Source organism: Pleurodeles waltl, chromosome 5 (genome assembly GCF_031143425.1).
Source record: "Pleurodeles waltl isolate 20211129_DDA chromosome 5, aPleWal1.hap1.20221129, whole genome shotgun sequence".
Lineage (NCBI taxonomy): Eukaryota > Metazoa > Chordata > Amphibia > Caudata > Salamandridae > Pleurodeles > Pleurodeles waltl.
The window spans coordinates 576,649,818-576,673,303 of record NC_090444.1 but is presented as its reverse complement, the minus strand read 5'-3'; the positions used below and the strand labels follow the sequence as shown (position 1 = coordinate 576,673,303).

The following is a 23,486-nucleotide window of genomic DNA, read 5'->3' as shown; positions in this document are numbered from 1 at the left end:
GTTGGTGGGGGCAACTCAGCTCATGCGGTCTGCCCTCAAACACAGGTACTTGCACGTTGCCCTATGGGCTAGGAGGGCCTGCCATAGGGGATGACTTACAGTGACCTGTAGTGAAAGGTTGCATGCACCTTTTCACACAGGCCTGCGGTTACATTTTGTATGAGCTCCCATGGGTGGCACAATACATGTTGCAGCCCGTAGGAAACCGCTGATGCCCCAGTGCTCTAGGTACCATATACTAGGGACATACGTGAGGGCACCAATATGCCAAATATGGGGGATGTGATGTGGCAGACAAAGTTTAGAGGGAGGTCAGTCACTGGGGTCCTGGTTAGCAGGATCCAAGTGAAAAGTCAAACACTGACAGTAAGCAAAATGTGGGGGTAACCATGCCAAACAGAGTACATTCCTAGAGTTTATATTTAGGCTTTCATTTTAAACGTAGGAAACCATATTAATTCAACAGTTATAGTTAGTTACCTAAGGTAACTAACTCTTGAGCCCGCCATGCACAGGTATGTGATCAATAATTTTACTGCAAATGTTAGTGACTTTATTAATGATGTTATCAAAGATGTCATGAGGGTTGTAATTTGTCGGTTAATAAGAGAATCTACAACATTACAATCAGCTGATTAATTGTTAGGCATGTTTCAGATCGTAACTGCCCAATGTATTTTTAGAAGTATTTGTATTTCAGTGTACCTTACTCATTTGGATTATGCTGACACCGAACGAATAATGACTGAGAAGCTGCACAACCAAGTGAATGGTACTGAGTGGTCATGGAAAAATCTCAATACACTGTGTTGGGCCATCGGCTCAATAAGTGGAGCCATGCATGAGGAGGATGAAAAACGATTTTTGGTCACAGTCATAAAGGTATGGTTACTGTTGATAAATGTCTCAGGATAATGAATTGTGATGAGCTTTGTCCTATAAAGAAAATTTCATTATGGTTGGTTTATTAGAAATGCATGTTTGGGTGTGCCCTAATTAACTTACTTTATATATTTGTCTACCATTATTTTTCTATTTTTTTTATTGGAGTGAAGGTCTAAAGCTCAGATAGAAGCATCTAGTCCTGCTGGATATGAGTGTTTTACTCCAGTATTGGAACTTTGACAGATTCACATGCTTGAATCATTCCCCGTTGTCGAGATGGGAGTCCCCCGGTACATTAAAATAGCAATGTAGAAGCAACTATAATGAAAAAAGCCCAAAGGCTTTCACCTTAGTAGCCTATCTTTGTCTCTGAGTTAAAAGGACCAAACCCAGGTCTCAGCCAATCAGGCTTCCCCTCCCTCTACAACCCTCCTGTGATGAGCTCCATTCCCTCAGATTTTCTACTGCACGTCGTGCTAAGGAGTCTACACTGAGCTCTGCTCAGTCAAATCTGCAAGGATCTATTTCTAGTGTTTTTTTCTACCAAGGAAAAGAACAGCCTTTTTAGAGCCTGCAAAACCTGTGGGAAGAGACTTCATTTTGAGGATCCACACAAGGATTGCATTTATTGCCTCTATCCTAAACATGTAGCTAAGGACTCGAAGGTATGCAGAACATTTTCTAACAAAACCCTCCAGGACAGAGAGGGCAGGCTACTAATTTGACTACAAAAATTGAAATCCAGATCAAACCTTGTTTCTGGTTCCGATAGTGAGGAGTCGTCGTCTTCATCAAGAAAAGTTCCACAAAAAGGGCAGATCTCCTCAAGGGCATCATTCTGAGTGTCCACTTAAAAAAAGCTTTCAAAAAGACAAAACAAGTGTCTTCTAAACCTTACAGCCCTTCCAGTTCTTCTCTCAGGAGGTCTGTATCATCCAAAAGAGTCTTTAAAGAGCGTTCAGTTTCCTCAGAACGCAGTAAAAAAAAAAAGCCTTTTCTGAGCCCCTAACTTCACCTCCTGTGGTAAAACACACTTTATAAAAAAAACATCTGGGAAAAAGCACGACAACGACCTAGTCGGCGGCAGGATCGTCGACGGCAGCATCAAAGGGAGTGTATACAGCCTCATCGTTGACTGCCACAACATCGACTATCTCTACAGCAGGTTCTACTTAAACAATGGTTACCTTGACGATGTCCTAGTCAACAGGTTTTTCAGTCACATCGATGATCAATGTACTCATTGCTTCTCCGTCGATGATAGTCAGGTGAGACCATCGTTGACGATGACACTATTACCGTAGTCGACCGCCTCGTTGACGAGAGTTTCACCGTTGTCGCAACTGACCACCAACGTCCGTGATGCCATCAGTTATACAGTCTACTATACCACGACGCCGGTAAAAAAGTAATTGCTTTCGCCATTGCTCACATCACCAAGTAAGGTATCATCATTGGTAGCTACACATCTTTAAGAGGAGGAGGATTCAGAGGATGAGGGCCTGTTTGGGATTGCACATAGCCCTTACAAACTGCTTGTGAAGTGCCAAGACTTTGAGGAGGATATAGAGAATCCTTTTATTTGCAGACACTGCAATATCCTTATCAAGAACAAATCTTCACTGTAAGAAGTTGGCTCTGTATATACTATTTCAAAGTAAGATATGGCGTGCACAGTCGAAGGGTTCCCTTTAGAGGTAGGATTGTGGCAAAAGTAGATAATTCTAATGCTTTATTTTGTGGTAGTGTGGTTGAGCAGTAGGCTTATCAAAGGGTAGTGTTAAGCATTTGTTGTACACACACAAGCAATAAATGAGGAACACACACTCAGACTTACTCCAGGCCAATAGGTTTTTATATTGAAAATGTATTTTAAGAACCACATGTTCACGATTTACATTAAACACTTTAAATTTAAGGTACTTCACTTAGATACTTTAGGAACTTTGAATGAAAACAATATTATGTACAATCTTTGTAAACATGGCAATAAGCTATTTTCAAAGTGGACACAGTGCAAGAATCAACAGTTCCTGGGGGAGGTAATTTAAGATTAGATTAGGAGGAAAGTAAAACACTTACAAGTCTCAGTCTTGGGGCATAGGCAGCCCACTGTTGGGGGTTCAAGGCAACCCCAAAGTTATCACACCAGCAGTTCAGGGCCGGTCAGGTGCAGGGGTCACAGAGGCGCCTATGGAGAATAGGGGTTCTCTGGTTCCAGTCTGCCAGCAGGTAAGTACCTGCGTCCTCGGAGGGCAGACCAGGGGGGTTTTGTAGAGCAGGGGGGACAACACAAGTAGGCACACCATCAGGGGTACAGGGGCGGACGGGTGCAGTGTGCAAAGCAGGCGTCTGGTTTCAGATGGGAAACAATGGAGGGACCCGGTGGTCACTATAGCGGTGCTGGAAGGCGGGGGGGGGGCTTATCGGGACAGCCACCACCTGGGCTAGGCAAAGGGTCGCCTGGGGGTCACTCCTGCATCGAAGTTCGGTTCCTTCAGGTCCTGGGAACTGCGGGTGCAGTGTTGGTTCCAGGCATCGGGTCCCTTGTTACAGGCAGTCGCGATCAGGGGGAGCCTCTTGATTCTCTCTGCATGCGTCTCTCGGGGGGGGGGTCTTCTCTGGTTACTCACTGGCTCGCAGTCGCCGGGGAGTCCTTCCTGAGGTGTTTGTTCTCTGGATCTCGAGTCGGGGGTGTCTGGTGCAGTGTGTGAAGTCTCACGCTTCCGGCGGGAAACGTGCAGTCTTTGAAAGCTGCTTCTTTGTTGCAAAGAAGTAGCTGGTTTTGAACAGGGCTGCTGTTCACTGGGGTTTCTTGGTCCTTTAGTCCAGGGCAGTCCTCTGAGGCTTCAGAGGTCGCTGGTCCCTGTCGAATGTGTCGCTGGAGCAGGTTTTCGAAGTTGGAGACAGGCCGGTAGGGCTGGGGCCAAGCAGTTGTCGTCTTCCTCCTTCTCTGCGGGCTTGTAAGTCAGCAGTCCTTGTTTCTTCTGGTTGCAGGAATCTGATTTCCTTGGAACTGGGGAGCCCCTAAATACTGACTTTAGGGGTGTGTTTAGGTCTGGGAGGGCAGTAGCCAATGGCTACTGTCCTTGAGGGTGGCTACACCCTCTTTGTGCCTTCTCCCTGTGGGGAGGGGGGCACATCCCTAATCCTATTGGGGGAATCCTCCAAACTCAAGATGGAGGATTTCTCTAGGCAGGGGTCACCTCAGCTCAGGACACCTTAGGGGCTGTCCTGACTGGTGGTTGACTCCTCCTTGTTTTTCTAATTATCTCCTCCAGCCTTGCTGCCAAAAGTGGGGGCATTGGCCGGAGGGGCGGGCATCTCCACTAGCTGGGATGCCCTGGGGCGCTGTAACAAAAGGGGTGAGCCTTTGAGGCTCACTGCCAGGTGTTACAGTCCCTGCAGGGGGAGGTGAGAAGCACCTCCAGCAGCATGTCTGGTGTGTGGCGGGCTGGCAGGAACTGGTCAGCCTACAATAGAAGTCGGGTAGGTATTCAGGGGGCATCTCTAAGATCCCCTCTGGGTGTATGTTACGATAAATTGCACACTGCCATCAGTGTGCATTTATTGAGCTGAGAAGTTTGATACCAAACTTCCCAGTTTTCAGTGTAGCCATTATGGAACTGTGGAGTTCGTGTTTGACAAACTCCCAGACCATATACTCATATGGATACCCTGCACTTACGATCTCTAAGGTTATGCTTAGACACTGTAGGGGCATAGTGCTCATGCACATATTCCCTCACCTGTGGTATAGTGCCCCCTGCCTTACGGCTGTAAGGCCTGCTAGAGGGGTGGCTAAGCTATGCCACAGGCAGTGAGAGGGTGGGCATGGCACCCTGAGGGGGAGTGCCATGTGGACTTAGTCATCTTCTCCCCACCAGCACACACAAACTGTGAGGCAGTGTGCATGTGCTGAGTGAGGGGTCTCCAGGGAGTCATAATAAATGCTGCAGCCCTTTAGAGACCTTCCCTGGCCACAGGGCCCTTGGTACCAGGACTACCATTTACAAGGGACTTATCTGTGTGCCGGTGCTGTGCCAATAGTGGGAACAAAGGTACAGTTTAGGGAAAACACTGGTGCTGGGGCCTGGTTAGCAGGGGCGCAGCACACTTTCAATCATAACTGGCATCAACAAAAGGCAAAAAGTCAGGGGGTAACCATGCCAAGGAAGGCATTTCCTTACATCAGGTCTTTCGGTATTTGGACGATTGGCTCATCAAGGTGAAATCCAGATCTCAGGCCCCGAGGTCGACATGCACCTGTGTGGAGCTATTCACAAATCTGGGCCTAACGTCAACCACGACAAATCAGCTTTCCATTCTTTATTGGACACATCCACCACCTAGGCAACTCCTACAGGAAAGAGGCTGAAAACGCTCATATCCCTGGCCAGGCTCCTGCAAAAAGTGTGTTTCATTTCGCCTCTTCAAGTCCCTGTTGGGAATGATGTTCTTCTGCATTCCACTGATACCTTTCTGTCGTCTCAGAATGCAACCCCTCCAGGAACAGCTGGACCTTCAGTGGACACAGTCCAAGGGGTCTTTCGACGATATAATTAGGCTAACGAAACTCATATCATCTCTGCCTTGGTGGACTCGGGAGTCTCAATAGTCGGTGGAATTATCTTTTCTCCTCCAACCAGCTCTGTGGGTTATCACTACCGAGGCATCTCCTGAAGGTTGGGGAGCCTTCCTTCAGCACTTAAAAGTCCGGAGCAAATGGAAGCCCCAGCAGAGGTCTTTTCACATCAGTTACCTCGAATTGAAGGCAGTCCGGCTAGCTCTGTGCACTCTCCTTTCAAAGGTAAGGGGCTCATGAGTACTCATTCGGATAGACAACACTAAATCTTTGCATTATGTCAACAAGCAGAGAGGAACAAGATCTCTCCTCTTATCGAGAGAATCAGCGCATTTCAGACTGGTCCATCAGTCACAAAATAAACCTTAAACCTTCGAGTAGAACACGTCCAGGGTGTTAGAACGTCATAGTAGACTCTGAGCAGGTCAGTGTCATACAACCACGAAGGGGAACTGGATCAAGGAGTGTCAAATCGAGTTTTCTCCCTATAGGGAAAACCGAACCTGGACCTCTTTGCCACCACACAGATTACAAAATGCTGTTTCTTTGAAAGTTGGGATCACCATCAGGTCTCTTTGGGGAATTTGTTTTCGAAGGCATGGTCTGGAATTTATGCTTACGCATTTCCTCCCATTCCCCTCATACCGGAAGTACTGGCAAAGATCAAGAGTAAACGCTGCAGACTTCTACTGATTGCTCCGGCGTGGCCTCAGCAGTATTGGTATACAGAGCTGCTTCTTCTCTAAGAGCCACAGCATCCCTCTTCCAGTGATGCCATCCCTACTAACAATGAGCAAGGTTCAAATTCTCCACCCAGATCAATTTTCATTTCACTTGACAGCCTGGCTCCTGAACACCATGAGTTTGCACACCTAAATATTCCTTCGGACTGTAGAGTCATCCTTGCCAGAGCTGCAGCTGACAGTACCAACAAATTTTATCACCTGAAGTGGAAAAGGTTTTGCTCATGGTGTACACAGGCTCAGGTACATCCTTTCTCCATCACCGGAGCAGATACTGTCTTATCTTCATCTGGCCAGATCAGGTTTGGCGAACTCTTCGATTAGTGTCTACTTAGCAGCAATTTCCCACTATAGACGTAAGGACAACGCACCTCCTTTGTGGTCCGCAAGGGTCCTAAAACTATTTCTTAAAGGGCTGTTTAGATCTTTCCCACAAGTCAGGCCTACTCCACCATCGTGGCAGCTTAACCTGGAGTTGTCCCAATTAATGAAGCCTCCGTTCAAGCTGATTCACAAGGCAGACTTAATTTTTATCCTGGAAAGTCGCTCTCCTTCTCACTCTTAACTCAGCCAGAAGAGTGAGCGAGAGCCAAGCATTTACTATCCAAGATCCTTTCTTATAGTTCAAGAGAGACAGGTTAGTGTTACAAACCAATCCAAAGTTTATACCTAAAGTTCCTTCGGATTGCCACATTAATCAACCGGTGCTGCTAATGTCGTATTTCCCAAATCCTTCAACACCGGCGGAACAGGCTCTTCATTCATTTGACGTTAAAAGGTGTATAACATTTTATCTGGATAGAACTAGGCATTTTAGAAAATCATATCAACTTCTCTTGGCATTCAGTGCTCCTAGAAAAGGCCAGTCGTTGTCCAAGCAGGGGATTGCAAGATGGATAGCCTCTATTTGCTTTTGTCATACCGCGGCAGGAAAACCTTTACATGGACCAACTCATGCACATTCAACAAGGGCAATGGCCACATCCATGGCGCTCTTCCCAGGAGTGCCCATTCAGGACATTTGCAGGGTGGCCACCTGGAAGTCAACGCAAAAATTTGCAAGGCATTATTGTTTGGAGAAACACCACAGGGTGATATGGCGGTAGTACAAGCTGTATTGCGACATTTATTCCAATAACGGTGAGCGGTAGTGTAGGAAGTTGGTGCTGTATATACTATTTCAAAGTAAGAAATAGTATGCACAGTGTCCAAGGGTTCCCCTTAGAGGTAAGATAGTGGCTGTAGGAAGTTGGCTCTGTATGTGCTATTTCAAAGTAAGGAATAGCATGCACAGAGTCCAAGGGTTCCCCTTAGAGGTAAAATAGTGGTAAAAAATAGATAATACTAATGCTCTATTTTGTGGTAGTGTGGTCGAGCAGTAGGCTTATCCAAGGAGTAGTGTTAAGCATTTGTTGTACATACACATAGACAATAAATGAGGTACACACACTCAGAGACAAATCCAGCCAATAGGTTTTTATATAGAAAAATATCTTTTCTTAGTTTATTTTAAGAACCACAGGTTCAAATTCTACATGTAATATCTCATTCGAAAGGTATTGCAGGTAAGTACTTTAGGAACTTCAAATCATCAAAATTGCATGTATACTTTTCAAGTTATTCACAAATAGCTGTTTTAAAAGTGGACACTTAGTGCAATTTTCACAGTTCCTAGGGGAGGTAAGTATTTGTTAGGTTAACCAGGTAAGTAAGACACTTACAGGGCTTAGTTCTTGGTCCAAGGTAGCCCACCGTTGGGGGTTCAGAGCAACCCCAAAGTCACCACACCAGCAGCTCAGGGCCGGTCAGGTGCAGAGTTCAAAGTGGTGCCCAAAACACATAGGCTAGAATGGAGAGAAGGGGGTGCCCCGGTTCCGGTCTGCTTGCAGGTAAGTACCCGCGTCTTCGGAGGGCAGACCAGGGGGGTTTTGTAGGGCACCGGGGGGGACACAAGTCCACACAGAAATTTCACCCTCAGCGGCGCGGGGGCGGCCGGGTGCAGTGTAGAAACAAGCGTCGGGTTCGCAATGTTAGTCTATGAGAGATCTCGGGATCTCTTCAGCGCTGCAGGCAGGCAAGGGGGGGATTCCTCGGGGAAACCTCCACTTGGGCAAGGGAGAGGGACTCCTGGGGGTCACTTCTCCAGTGAAAGTCCGGTCCTTCAGGTCCTGGGGGCTGCGGGTGCAGGGTCTCTCCCAGGTGTCGGGACTTGGGATTCAAAGAGTCGCGGTCAGGGGAAGCCTCGGGATTCCCTCTGCAGGCGGCGCTGTGGGGGCTCAGGGGGGTCAGGTTTTGGTACTCACAGTATCAGAGTAGTCCTGGGGTCCCTCCTGAGGTGTTGGATCGCCACCAGCCGAGTCGGGGTCGCCGGGTGCAGTGTTGCAAGTCTCACGCTTCTTGCGGGGAGCTTGCAGGGTTCTTTAAAGCTGCTGGAAACAAAGTTGCAGCTTTTCTTGGAGCAGGTCCGCTGTCCTCGGGAGTTTCTTGTCTTTTCGAAGCAGGGGCAGTCCTCAGAGGATGTCGAGGTCGCTGGTCCCTTTGGAAGGCGTCGCTGGAGCAGGATCTTTGGAAGGCAGGAGACAGGCCGGTGAGTTTCTGGAGCCAAGGCAGTTGTCGTCTTCTGGTCTTCCGCTGCAGGGGTTTTCAGCTGGGCAGTCCTTCTTCTTGTAGTTGCAGGAATCTAATTTTCTAGGGTTCAGGGTAGCCCTTAAATACTAAATTTAAGGGCGTGTTTTAGGTCTGGGGGGTTAGTAGCCAATGGCTACTAGCCCTGAGGGTGGGTACACCCTCTTTGTGCCTCCTCCCAAGGGGAGGGGGTCACAATCCTAACCCTATTGGGGGAATCCTCCATCTGCAAGATGGAGGATTTCTAAAAGTTAGAGTCACTTCAGCTCAGGACACCTTAGGGGCTGTCCTGACTGGTCAGTGACTCCTCCTTGTTTTTCTCATTATTTTCTCCGGCCTTGCCGCCAAAAGTGGGGCCTGGCCGGAGGGGGCGGGCAACTCCACTAGCTGGAGTGTCCTGCTGGGTTGGCACAAAGGAGGTGAGCCTTTGAGGCTCACCGCCAGGTGTGACAATTCCTGCCTGGGGGAGGTGTTAGCATCTCCACCCAGTGCAGGCTTTGTTACTGGCCTCAGAGTGACAAAGGCACTCTCCCCATGGGGCCAGCAACATGTCTCGGTTTGTGGCAGGCTGCTAAAACTAGTCAGCCTACACAGATAGTCGGTTAAGTTTCAGGGGGCACCTCTAAGGTGCCCTCTGGGGTGTATTTTACAATAAAATGTACACTGGCATCAGTGTGCATTTATTGTGCTGAGAAGTTTGATACCAAACTTCCCAGTTTTCAGTGTAGCCATTATGGAGCTGTGGAGTTCGTGTTTGACAGACTCCCAGACCATATACTCTTATGGCTACCCTGCACTTACAATGTCTAAGGTTTTGTTTAGACACTGTAGGGGTACCATGCTCATGCACTGGTACCCTCACCTATGGTATAGTGCACCCTGCCTTAGGGCTGTAAGGCCTGCTAGAGGGGTGTCTTACCTATACTGCATAGGCAGTGAGAGGCTGGCATGGCACCCTGAGGGGAGTGCCATGTCGACTTACTCGTTTTGTCCTCACTAGCACACACAAGCTGGCAAGCAGTGTGTCTGTGCTGAGTGAGAGGTCTCCAGGGTGGCATAAGACATGCTGCAGCCCTTAGAGACCTTCCTTGGCATCAGGGCCCTTGGTACTAGAAGTACCAGTTACAAGGGACTTATCTGGATGCCAGGGTCTGCCAATTGTGGATACAAAAGTACAGGTTAGGGAAAGAACACTGGTGCTGGGGCCTGGTTAGCAGGCCTCAGCACACTTTCAATTGTAAACATAGCATCAGCAAAGGCAAAAAGTCAGGGGGCAACCATGCCAAGGAGGCATTTCCTTACACAACCCCCCCCCAAACGAAAGAGGATGAGACTAACCTTTCCCAAGAGAGTCTTCATTTTCTAAGTGGAAGAACCTGGAAAGGCCATCTGCATTGGCATGGGCAGTCCCAGGTCTGTGTTCCACTATAAAGTCCATTCCCTGTAGGGAGATGGACCACCTCAACAGTTTAGGATTTTCACCTTTCATTTGCATCAGCCATTTGAGAGGTCTGTGGTCAGTTTGAACTAGGAAGTGAGTCCCAAAGAGGTATGGTCTCAGCTTCTTCAGGGACCAAACCACAGCAAAGGCCTCCCTCTCAATGGCACTCCAACGCTGCTCCCTGGGGAGTAACCTCCTGCTAATGAAAGCAACAGGCTGGTCAAGGCCATCATCATTTGTTTGGGACAAAACTGCCCCTATCCCATGTTCAGAGGCATCAGTCTGCACAATGAACTGCTTAGAATAATCTGGAGCTTTGAGAACTGGTGCTGAGCACATTGCTTGTTTCAGGGTGTCAAAGGCCTGTTGGCATTCCACAGTCCAGTTCACTTTCTTGGGCATTTTCTTGGAGGTGAGTTCAGTGAGGGCTGTCACAATGGATCCATATCCCTTCACAAACCTCCTGTAATACCCAGTCAAGCCAAGGAATGCCCTGACTTGAGTCTGGGTTTTTGGAGCTACCCAGTCCAGAATAGTCTGGATCTTGGGTTGGAGTGGCTGAACTTGGCCTCCACCTACAAGTTGGCCCAAGTAAACCACAGTTCCCTGCCCTATCTGGCATTTGGATGCCTTGATAGAGAGGCCTGCAGATTGCAGAGCCTTCAAAACCTTCCTCAGGTGGACCAGGTGATCCTGCCAGGTGGAGCTAAAGACAGCAATATCATCAAGATAAGCTGTGCTAAAGGACTCCAAGCCAGCAAGGACTTGATTCACCAACCTTTGGAAGGTGGCAGGGGCATTCTTTAAACCAAAGGGCATAACAGTAAACTGATAATGCCCATCAGGTGTGGAGAAGGCTGTCTTTTCTTTTGCTCCAGGTGCCATTTTTATTTGCCAGTACCCTGCTGTCAAGTCAAAGGTACTTAGAAATTTGGCAGCACCTAATTTATCAATGAGCTCATCAGCTCTTGGAATTGGATGGGCATCTGTCTTGGTGACAGAATTGAGCCCTCTGTAGTCCACACAAAACCTCATCTCTTTCTTTCCATCTTTGGTGTGAGGTTTGGGGACTAAGACCACTGGGCTAGCCCAGGGGCTGTCAGAGCGCTCAATTACTCCCAATTCCAGCATCTTGTGGACTTCCACCTTGATGCTTTCCTTAACATGGTCAGACTGTCTAAAGATGTTGTTCTTGACAGGCATGCTGTCTCCTGTGTCCACATCATGGGTACACAGGTGTGTCTGACCAGGGGTTAAGGAGAAGAGTTCAGGAAACTGTTGTAGGACTCTCCTACAATCAGCTTGCTGTTGGCCAGAGAGGGTGTCTGAGTAGATCACTCCATCTACTGTGCCATCTTTTGGGTCTGATGACAGAAGATCAGGGAGAGGTTCACTCTCTGCCTCCTGATCCTCATCTGTTACCATCAACAGATTGACATCAGCCCTGTCATGGAAGAGCTTAAGGCGGTTCACATGGATCACCCTCTTGGGGCTCCTGCTTGTGCCCAGGTCCACCAGGTAGGTGACCTGACTCTTCCTTTCTAGTACTGGGTAAGGGCCACTCCATTTGTCCTGGAGTGCCCTGGGAGCCACAGGCTCCAGAACCCAGACTTTCTGCCCTGGTTGGAACTCAACCAGTGCAGCCTTTTGGTCATACCAAAACTTCTGGAGCTGTTGGCTGGCCTCAAGGTTTTTGGTTGCCTTTTCCATGTACTCTGCCATTCTAGAGCGACGGCCAAGTACATAGTCCACTATGTCCTGTTTAGGCTCATGGAGAGGTCTCTCCCAGCCTTCTTTAACAAGGGCAAGTGGTCCCCTTACAGGATGACCAAACAGAAGTTCAAAGGGTGAGAATCCTACTCCCTTCTGTGGCACCTCTCTGTAAGCGAAAAGCAGGCATGGCAAGAGGACATCCCATCTCCTTTTGAGTTTTTCTGGGAGCCCCATGATCATGCCCTTTAATGTCTTGTTGAATCTCTCAACTAAGCCATTAGTTTGTGGATGGTATGGTGTAGTGAATTTATAAGTCACTCCACACTCATTCCACATGTGCTTTAGGTATGCTGACATGAAGTTGGTACCTCTGTCAGACACCACCTCCTTAGGGAAACCCACTCTGGTAAAGATACCAATGAGGGCCTTGGCTACTGCAGGGGCAGTAGTCGACCTAAGGGGAATAGCTTCAGGATACCTGGTAGCATGATCCACTACTACCAGGATATACATATTTCCTGAGGCTGTGGGAGGTTCTAGTGGACCAACTATGTCCACACCCACTCTTTCAAAGGGAACCCCCACCACTGGAAGTGGAATGAGGGGGGCCTTTGGATGCCCACCTGTCTTACCACTGGCTTGACAGGTGGGGCAGGAGAGGCAAAACTCCTTAACCATGTTGGACATATTGGGCCAGTAGAAGTGGTTGACTAACCTCTCCCACGTCTTGGTTTGTCCCAAATGTCCAGCAAGGGGAATGTCATGGGCCAATGTTAGGATGAACTTCCTGAACAGCTGAGGCACTACCACTCTCCTAGTGGCACCAGGTTTGGGGTCTCTGGCCTCAGTGTACAGGAGTCCATCTTCCCAATAGACCCTATGCGTTCCATTTTTCTTGCCTTTGGACTCTTCAGCAGCTTGCTGCCTAAGGCCTTCAAGAGAGGGACAGGTTTCTTGTCCCTTACACAGCTCCTCCCTTGAGGGTCCCCCTGGGCCTAAGAGCTCAACCTGATAAGGTTCAAGCTCCAAAGGCTCAGTTCCCTCAGAGGGCAGAACTTCTTCCTGAGAAGAGAGGTTCCCTTTCTTTTGCTGTGTTGCAGTTGGTTTCCCAGCTGACTTTCCTGTTCTCTTGGTAGGCTGGGCCATTCTTCCAGACTCCAGCTCTACTTGTTCACCCTGTGCCTTGCATTGTGCTCTTGTTTTCACACACACCAGTTCAGGGATACCCAGCATTGCTGCATGGGTTTTTAGTTCTACCTCAGCCCATGCTGAGGACTCCAGGTCATTTCCAAGCAGACAGTCCACTGGGATATTTGAGGAGACCACCACCTGTTTCAGGCCATTGACCCCTCCCCATTCTAAAGTAACCATTGCCATGGGATGTACTTTTCTCTGATTGTCAGCGTTGGTGACTGTGTAAGTTTTTCCAGTCAGGTATTGGCCAGGGGAAACCAGTTTCTCTGTCACCATGGTGACACTGGCACCTGTATCCCTCAGGCCCTCTATTCTAGTCCCATTAATTAAGAGTTGCTGTCTGTATTTGTGCATGTTAGGCGGCCAGACAGCTAGTGTGGCTAAATCCACCCCACCCTCAGAAACTAGAGTAGCTTCAGTGTGGACCCTGATTTGCTCTGGGCACACTGTTGATCCCACTTGGAGACTAGCCATACCAGTGTTACCTGGATGGGAGTTTGGAGTGGAACCTTTCTTGGGACAGGCCTTGTCTCCAGTTTGGTGTCCATGCTGTTTACAGCTATGACACCAGGCCTTTTTGGGATCAAAGTTTTTACCCTTGTACCCATTGTTTTGTGAAGAGGCTCTGGGCCCACCCTCCTGTGCAGGTTTTTGGGGGCCTGTAGAAGACTCTTTACTATTTTTAGTTTTGGTTGTCTCATCACCCTTCCCCTGGGGAGTCTTTGTGACCCCTTTCTTTTGGTCACCCCCTGTTGAAGTCTTGGACACCCTTGTCTTGACCCAATGGTCCGCCTTCTTTCCCAATTCTTGGGGAGAAATTGGTCCTAGGTCTACCAGATGCTGATGCAGTTTATCATTGAAACAATTACTTAACAGGTGTTCTTTCACAAATAAATTGTACAGCCCATCATAATTACTTACACCACTGCCTTGAATCCAACCATCTAGTGTTTTCACTGAGTAGTCAACAAAGTCAACCCAGGTCTGGCTCGAGGATTTTTGAGCCCCCCTGAACCTAATCCTGTACTCCTCAGTGGAGAATCCAAAGCCCTCCATCAGGGTACCCTTCATGAGGTCATAAGATTCTGCATCTTTTCCAGAGAGTGTGAGGAGTCTATCCCTACACTTTCCAGTGAACATTTCCCAAAGGAGAGCACCCCAGTGAGATCTGTTCACTTTTCTGGTTACACAAGCCCTCTCAAAAGCTGTGAACCACTTGGTGATGTCATCACCATCTTCATATTTAGTTACAATCCCTTTAGGGATTTTCAACATGTCAGGAGAATCTCTGACCCTATTTATGTTGCTGCCACCATTGATGGGTCCTAGGCCCATCTCTTGTCTTTCCCTCTCTATGGCTAGGATCTGTCTTTCCAAAGCCAATCTTTTGGCCATCCTGGCTAACTGGATGTCCTCTTCACTGGGGTTATCCTCAGTGATTTCAGAGGTGTTGGTCTCTCCTGTGAGGGAACCAGCATCTCTGACTATTATTTTTGGAGTCAGGGTTTGAGGGACCCTGTTCTCCCTAGATAGGACTGGTAGGGGGGAATTTTCCTCCAAGTCACTATCCTCTTCCTCTGAGTTGCCACCCTCAGAGGGGTTGGCCTTTTCAAACTCTGCCAAAAGCTCCTGGAGCTGTATTTTGGTAGGTTTGGGGCCCATTGTTATTTTCTTTATTTTACAGAGTGACCTTAGCTCCCTCATCTTAAGATGGAGGTAAGGTGTGGTGTCGAGTTCCACCACAGTCACATCTGTGCTAGACATTTTGCTTCTAAAAGTTGGAATACTTTTTAAGAATCTACAACTGGTTCTAGAATCTAATTCAAACTTTTACAAACTTTTAAACTCTAAAAAGAAATGCTAAACAGGATCTAACACAAGGCCCTAGCAGGTCTTTTAAGAATTTAGAAAACTTTTCAAATTGCAAAAATGAATTTCTAATGACAATTTTGGAATTTGTCGTGTGATCAGGTATTGGCTGAGTAGTCCAGCAAATGCAAAGTCTTGTACCCCACCGCTGATCCACCAATGTAGGAAGTTGGCTCTGTATGTGCTATTTCAAAGTAAGGAATAGCATGCACAGAGTCCAAGGGTTCCCCTTAGAGGTAAAATAGTGGTAAAAAATAGATAATACTAATGCTCTATTTTGTGGTAGTGTGGTCGAGCAGTAGGCTTATCCAAGGAGTAGTGTTAAGCATTTGTTGTACATACACATAGACAATAAATGAGGTACACACACTCAGAGACAAATCCAGCCAATAGGTTTTTATATAGAAAAATATCTTTTCTTAGTTTATTTTAAGAACCACAGGTTCAAATTCTACATGTAATATCTCATTCGAAAGGTATTGCAGGTAAGTACTTTAGGAACTTCAAATCATCAAAATTGCATGTATACTTTTCAAGTTATTCACAAATAGCTGTTTTAAAAGTGGACACTTAGTGCAATTTTCACAGTTCCTAGGGGAGGTAAGTATTTGTTAGGTTAACCAGGTAAGTAAGACACTTACAGGGCTTAGTTCTTGGTCCAAGGTAGCCCACCGTTGGGGGTTCAGAGCAACCCCAAAGTCACCACACCAGCAGCTCAGGGCCGGTCAGGTGCAGAGTTCAAAGTGGTGCCCAAAACACATAGGCTAGAATGGAGAGAAGGGGGTGCCCCGGTTCCGGTCTGCTTGCAGGTAAGTACCCGCGTGTAAAGAAATGGCTCCCTGTTGCAGTTACCCCCCACTTTTTGCCTGATACTGATGCTGACTTGACTGAGAAGAGTGCTGGGACCCTGCTAACCAGGCCCCAGCACCGGTGTTCCTTCACCTAAAATGTACCATTGTCTCCACAATTGGCACACCCTGGCATTCAGATAAGTCCCTTGTAACTGGTACTTCTAGTACCAAGGGCCCTGATGCCAAGGAAGGTCTCTAAGGGCTGCAGCATGTCTTATGCCACCCTAGAGACCCCTCACTCAGCACAGACACACTGCTTACAAGCCTGTGTGTGCTAGTGAGAACAAAATGAGTAAGTCGACATGGCACTCCCCTCAGGGTGCCATGCCAGCCTCTCACTGCCTATGCAGTATAGGTAAGACACCCCTCTAGCAGGCCTTACAGCCCTAAGGTAGGGTGCACTATACCATAGGTGAGGGTACCAGTGCATGAGCATGGTACCCCTACAGTGTCTAAACAAAACCTTAGACATTGTAAGTGCAGGGTAGCCATAAGAGTATATGGTCTGGGAGTCTGTCAAACACGAACTCCACAGCACCATAATGGCTACACTGAAAACTGGGAAGTTTGGTATCAAACTTCTCAGCACAATAAATGCACACTGATGCCAGTGTACATTTTATTGTAAAATACACCACAGAGGGCACCTTAGAGGTGCCCCCTGAAACTTAACCGACTGTCTGTGTAGGCTGACTAGTTCCAGCAGCCTGCCACACCAGAGACATGTTGCTGGCCCCATGGGGAGAGTGCCTTTGTCACTCTGAGGCCAGTAACAAAGCCTGCACTGGGTGGAGATGCTAACACCTCCCCCAGGCAGGAGCTGTAACACCTGGCGGTGAGCCTCAAAGGCTCACCCCTTTGTCACAGCCCAGCAGGGCACTCCAGCTTAGTGGAGTTGCCCGCCCCCTCCGGCCACGGCCCCCACTTTTGGCGGCAAGGCTGGAGGGAACAAAGAAAGCAACAAGGAGGAGTCACTGGCCAGTCAGGACAGCCCCTAAGGTGTCCTGAGCTGAGGTGACTCTGACTTTTAGAAATCCTCCATCTTGCAGATGGAGGATTCCCCCAATAGGGTTAGGATTGTGACCCCCTCCCCTTGGGAGGAGGCACAAAGAGGGTGTACCCACCCTCAGGGCTAGTAGCCATTGGCTACTAACCCCCCAGACCTAAACACACCCTTAAATTTAGTATTTAAGGGCTACCCTGAACCCTAGAAAATTAGATTCCTGCAACTACAAGAAGAAGGACTGCCTAGCTGAAACCCCTGCAGCGGAAGACCAGAAGACGACAACTGCCTTGGCTCCAGAAACTCACCGGCCTGTCTCCTGCCTTCCAAAGATCCTGCTCCAGCGACGCCTTCCAAATGGACCAGCGACCTCGACATCCTCTGAGGACTGCCCCTGCTTCGAAAAGACAAGAAACTCCCGAGGACAGCGGACCTGCTCCAAGAAAAGCTGCAACTTTGTTTCCAGCAGCTTTAAAGAACCCTGCAAGCTCCCCGCAAGAAGCGTGAGACTTGCAACACTGCACCCGGCGACCCCGACTCGACTGGTGGAGATCCGACACCTCAGGAGGGACCCCAGGACTACTCTGATACTGTGAGTACCAAAACCTGTCCCCCCTGAGCCCCCACAGCGCCGCCTGCAGAGGGAATCCCGAGGCTTCCCCTGACCGCGACTCTTTGAACCTAAAGTCCCGACGCCTGGGAGAGACCCTGCACCCGCAGCCCCCAGGACCTGAAGGACCGGACTTTCACTGGAGAAGTGACCCCCAGGAGTCCCTCTCCCTTGCCCAAGTGGAGGTTTCCCCGAGGAATCCCCCCCTTGCCTGCCTGCAGCGCTGAAGAGATCCCGAGATCTCTCATAGACTAACATTGCGAACCCGACGCTTGTTTCTACACTGCACCAGGCCGCCCCCGTGCTGCTGAGGGTGAGATTTCTGTGTGGGCTTGTGTCCCCCCCGGTGCCCTACAAAACCCCTCTGGTCTGCCCTCCGAAGACGCGGGTACTTACCTGCAAGCAGACCGGAACCGGGGCACCCCCTTCTCTCCATTCTAGCCTATGCGTTTTGGGCACCACTTTGAACTCTGCACCTGACCGGCCCTGAGCTGCTGGTGTGGTGACTTTGGGGTTGCTCTGAACCCCCAACGGTGGGCTACCTTGGACCAAGAACTAAGCCCTGTAAGTGTCTTACTTACCTGGTTAACCTAACAAATACTTACCTCCCCTAGGAACTGTGAAAATTGCACTAAGTGTCCACTTTTAAAACAGCTATTTGTGAATAACTTGAAAAGTATACATGCAATTTTGATGATTTGAAGTTCCTGAAGTACTTACCTGCAATACCTTTCGAATGAGATATTACATGTAGAATTTGAACCTGTGGTTCTTAAAATAAACTAAGAAAAGAAATTTTTCTATATACAAACCTATTGGCTGGATTTGTCTCTGAGTGTGTGTACCTCATTTATTGTCTATGTGTATGTACAACAAATGCTTAACACTACTCCTTGGATAAGCCTACTGCTCGACCACACTACCACAAAATAGAGCATTAGTATTATCTATTTTTACCACTATTTTTACCTCTAAGGGGAACCCTTGGACTCTGTGCATGCTATTCCTTACTTTGAAATAGCACATACAGAGCCAACTTCCTACACCGCGTCTTCGGAGGGCAGACCAGGGGGGTTTTGTAGGGCACCGGGGGGGACACAAGTCCACACAGAAATTTCACCCTCAGCGGCGCGGGGGCGGCCGGGTGCAGTGTAGAAACAAGCGTCGGGTTCGCAATGTTAGTCTATGAGAGATCTCGGGATCTCTTCAGCGCTGCAGGCAGGCAAGGGGGGGATTCCTCGGGGAAACCTCCACTTGGGCAAGGGAGAGGGACTCCTGGGGGTCACTTCTCCAGTGAAAGTCCGGTCCTTCAGGTCCTGGGGGCTGCGGGTGCAGGGTCTCTCCCAGGTGTCGGGACTTGGGATTCAAAGAGTCGCGGTCAGGGGAAGCCTCGGGATTCCCTCTGCAGGCGGCGCTGTGGGGGCTCAGGGGGGGTCAGGTTTTGGTACTCACAGTATCAGAGTAGTCCTGGGGTCCCTCCTGAGGTGTTGGATCGCCACCAGCCGAGTCGGGGTCGCCGGGTGCAGTGTTGCAAGTCTCACGCTTCTTGCGGGGAGCTTGCAGGGTTCTTTAAAGCTGCTGGAAACAAAGTTGCAACTTTTCTTGGAGCAGGTCCGCTGTCCTCGGGAGTTTCTTGTCTTTTCGAAGCAGGGGCAGTCCTCAGAGGATGTCGAGGTCGCTGGTCCCTTTGGAAGGCGTCGCTGGAGCAGGATCTTTGGAAGGCAGGAGACAGGCCGGTGAGTTTCTGGAGCCAAGGCAGTTGTCGTCTTCTGGTCTTCCGCTGCAGGGGTTTTCAGCTGGGCAGTCCTTCTTCTTGTAGTTGCAGGAATCTAATTTTCTAGGGTTCAGGGTAGCCCTTAAATACTAAATTTAAGGGCGTGTTTTAGGTCTGGGGGGTTAGTAGCCAATGGCTACTAGCCCTGAGGGTGGGTACACCCTCTTTGTGCCTCCTCCCAAGGGGAGGGGGTCACAATCCTAACCCTATTGGGGGAATCCTCCATCTGCAAGATGGAGGATTTCTAAAAGTTAGTCACTTCAGCTCAGGACACCTTAGGGGCTGTCCTGACTGGTCAGTGACTCCTCCTTGTTTTTCTCATTATTTTCTCCGGCCTTGCCGCCAAAAGTGGGGCCTGGCCGGAGGGGGCGGGCAACTCCACTAGCTGGAGTGTCCTGCTGGGTTGGCACAAAGGAGGTGAGCCTTTGAGGCTCACCGCCAGGTGTGACAATTCCTGCCTGGGGGAGGTGTTAGCATCTCCACCCAGTGCAGGCTTTGTTACTGGCCTCAGAGTGACAAAGGCACTCTCCCCATGGGGCCAGCAACATGTCTCGGTTTGTGGCAGGCTGCTAAAACTAGTCAGCCTACACAGATAGTCGGTTAAGTTTCAGGGGGCACCTCTAAGGTGCCCTCTGGGGTGTATTTTACAATAAAATGTACACTGGCATCAGTGTGCATTTATTGTGCTGAGAAGTTTGATACCAAACTTCCCAGTTTTCAGTGTAGCCATTATGGTGCTGTGGAGTTCGTGTTTGACAAACTCCCAGACCATATACTCTTATGGCTACCCTGCACTTACAATGTCTAAGGTTTTGTTTAGACACTGTAGGGGTACCATGCTCATGCACTGGTACCCTCACCTATGGTATAGTGCACCCTGCCTTAGGGCTGTAAGGCCTGCTAGAGGGGTGTCTTACCTATACTGCATAGGCAGTGAGAGGCTGGCATGGCACCCTGAGGGGAGTGCCATGTCGACTTACTCGTTTTGTCCTCACTAGCACACACAAGCTGGCAAGCAGTGTGTCTGTGCTGAGTGAGAGGTCTCCAGGGTGGCATAAGACATGCTGCAGCTCTTAGAGACCTTCCTTGGCATCAGGGCCCTTGGTACTAGAAGTACCAGTTACAAGGGACTTATCTGGATGCCAGGGTCTGCCAATTGTGGATACAAAAGTACAGGTTAGGGAAAGAACACTGGTGCTGGGGCCTGGTTAGCAGGCCTCAGCACACTTTCAATTGTAAACATAGCATCAGCAAAGGCAAAAAGTCAGGGGGCAACCATGCCAAGGAGGCATTTCCTTACAGTGGCAAAAAGAGAATTCTAATGCTCTATTTTGTGGTAGTGTGGTCGAGCAGTAGGCTTACTAGAGGGTAGTGTTAAGCATTTGTTGTACACACACAGGCAATAAATGAGGAACACACACTCAGACTTACTCCAGGCCAATAGGTTTTTATATTGAAAAATATATTTTCTTAGTTTATTTTAAGAACCACAGGTTCAAGATTTACAAGTAATACTTCAAATGAAAGGTATTTCACTTAGGTACTCTAGGGACTTAGAATAATCACAGTAGCATGTACAGTCTTGGTAAAAATGGCAATAAGCTATTTTAAAAGTGGACACCGTGCAAAAATCAACACTTCCTGGGGGAGGTAAGTAAAGGTTAAGTTCACAGGTAAGTAAAACGCTTACAGGGTTCAAAGTTTGGTCCAAGGTAGCCCAATGTTGGGGGTTCAAGGCAACCCCAAAGTTACCACACCAGCAGCTCAGGTAAGGTCAGGTGCAGAGGTCAAAGTGGTGCCCAAAACACACAGGCTTCAATGGAGAACAGGGGTGCCTCGGTTCCGGTCTGCCAGCAGTTAAGTACCTGCGTCCTCAGGGGGCAGACCAGGGGGTTTTGTAGGGCACCTGGGGGGACACAAGCAGGCACAGAAAATACACCCTCAGTTGCACAGGGGCGGCCGTGTGCAGAGTGCAAACAGGCGTCGGGTTTCAGGTCGCTCCTGCACTGGAGTTCTGTTCCTTCAGGTGCAGTGTTGGTTCCAGGCGTCGGGTCCCTTGTTACAGGCAGTCGCGGTCAGGGGGAGCCTCTGGATTTCCTCTGCAAGCATCGCTGTGGGGTTGGGGGGGGTTATCTCTGGCTACTCACAGGCTTGCAGTCGCTGGGGAGTCCTCCCTGTAGTGTTGGTTTTCCGCAGGTTGAGCTGGTGGCGTTGGGTGCAGAGTGGAAAGTCTCACACTTCCGGCAGGAAATGTGGAGTCTTTAAAGTTGTTTGGTGCCAGAAAGTTGCAGATTGTTGAACAGGGCTGCTGTTCACAGGAGTTTCTTGGTCCTTGGGTGCAGGGTAGTCCTCTGAGGCTTCAGAGATCGCTGGTCCCTGTTGGATGCGTCGCTGTTGCAGTTTTCTTCGAAGTTGGGAGACAGGCTGGTAGGGCTGGGGCCAAAGCAGTTGTCGTATGTCTTCACTGCAGGGCTTCAGGTCAGCAGTCCTTCTGGTTAAGATTGCAGGAATCTGATTTTCCAGGTATCTGGGGTGCCCCTAAATACTGAATTTAGGGGTGTGTTTACTTCCGGGAGGGCAGTAGCCAATGGCCACTGTCCTTGAGGGTGGATACACCCTCCTTGTGCCTCCTCCCTCAGGGGTGGGGGGGGGGCACATCCCTATTCCTATTGGGGGAATCCTCCAAAACCAAGATGGAGGATTCATAAAGGCAGGGGGTCACCTCAGCTCAGGACACCTTAGGGGCTGTCCTGACTGGTGGGTGGTGACTCCTTGTTTTTCTCATTATTTCCCCTGGACTTGCCGCCAAAAGTGGGGGCAGTGGCCGGATGGGGCGGGCATCCCGACTAGCTGGAGTGCCCTGGGGCATTGTAACACGAAGCTTGAGCCTTTGAGGCTCACTGCTAGGTGTTACAGTTCCTGCAGGGGGGAGGTGTGAAGCACCTCCACCCAGTGGAGGCTTTGTTTCTGGCCTCAGAGCACAAAGACTCTCATCCCAGGGGGTCTGAAACTAGTCTCTCAGCAGCACGCTGGCACAGACCAGTCAGTCCTGCTCTGAAGGATTGGGTAAAATACAGGGAGTATCTCTAAGATGCCCTCTGTGTGCATTTGTTAATAAATCCAACACTGGCATCAGTGTGGGTTTATTATTCTGAGAAGTTTGATACCAAACTTCCCAGTATTCAGTGTAGCCATTATGGAGCTGTGGAGTTGGTTTTTGACAAACTCCCAGACCATATACTTAATATGGCAACACTGTATTACAATGTCTAAGAATAGACTTAGACACTTCCGGGGCATATTGCTCATGCAGCTATGCCCTCACCTGTGGTATTGTGCACCCTGCCTTAGGGCTGTAAGGCCTGGTAGAGGGGTGACTTATCTATGCCACAGGCAGTATTTTGTGTGCATGGCATCCTGAGGGGGATGCCATGTCGACTTTGCCTTTTTCTCCCCACCAACATGCATAATCTACAGTGGCAGTGTGTATGTGTTAGGGGAGGGGTCTCTAACGGTGGCACAACACATGCTCCAGCCCTTAGAGATCTTCTCTGTTCATAAGGCCCTTGGTATCACTGGTACCTTTTACAAGGGACTTATCTGTGTGCCAGAGGTGTGCCAATTGTGGAAACAATGGTACATTTTAGGTGAAAGAACACTGATGCTGGTGCCTGGTTAGCAGGGTCCCAGCACACTTCAGTCAAGTCAGCATCAGTATCAGGCAAAAAGTTGGGAGTAACTGCAACAGGGAGCCATTTCCTTACAGGTAGTATTTCCTTAATTTCATTTTTTCCTCCAGCCCAGTATGTTTTTCGCTCATTGTATAGCATTGTTTTCTTTCTTTGATGTATTTATTCTTTATCATGCTACAGTGATTTTTCTCTTCGCATATTAATTGCTTAGTTAATGTTTTCTTTTCTCATTCATGGTGATGTTTATTTCAGTGACTGTGGCGATATGTATCATACAATGTACTTCGTTACTGCTTGCTATTCTGATTCAAGCATGTGAATCTGTGAAAGTTCCAATAGTGGAGTAAGAAAATTAGTTACCTGTAACTGTAGTTCTCCAGTATTGGAATCTTTCATAGATTCACATGCGACCCTCCCTCCTTACCTGGCAAGCTCACCGTTATCCGTTCTCTTCAGATACTTTGGCAGTCGTGCTTTGGAAAATTTGAGGGAATGGAGCTT

The 23,486-nt window shown here is 48.8% G+C and overlaps 1 protein-coding gene across 2 annotated transcripts in view; it reads left to right on the top strand.

The window, feature by feature from the left end:
• XPO1 (exportin 1) overlaps positions 1-23,486 on the top strand; it is a 717,353-nt gene that overhangs the window by 452,719 nt on the left and 241,148 nt on the right. For both annotated transcript variants that reach the window (XM_069234402.1, XM_069234401.1), the window contains exon 14: positions 701-882. In XM_069234402.1, coding sequence (XP_069090503.1) covers positions 701-882 — 182 coding nt within the window. The remainder of the gene's footprint in view (positions 1-700; positions 883-23,486) is intronic.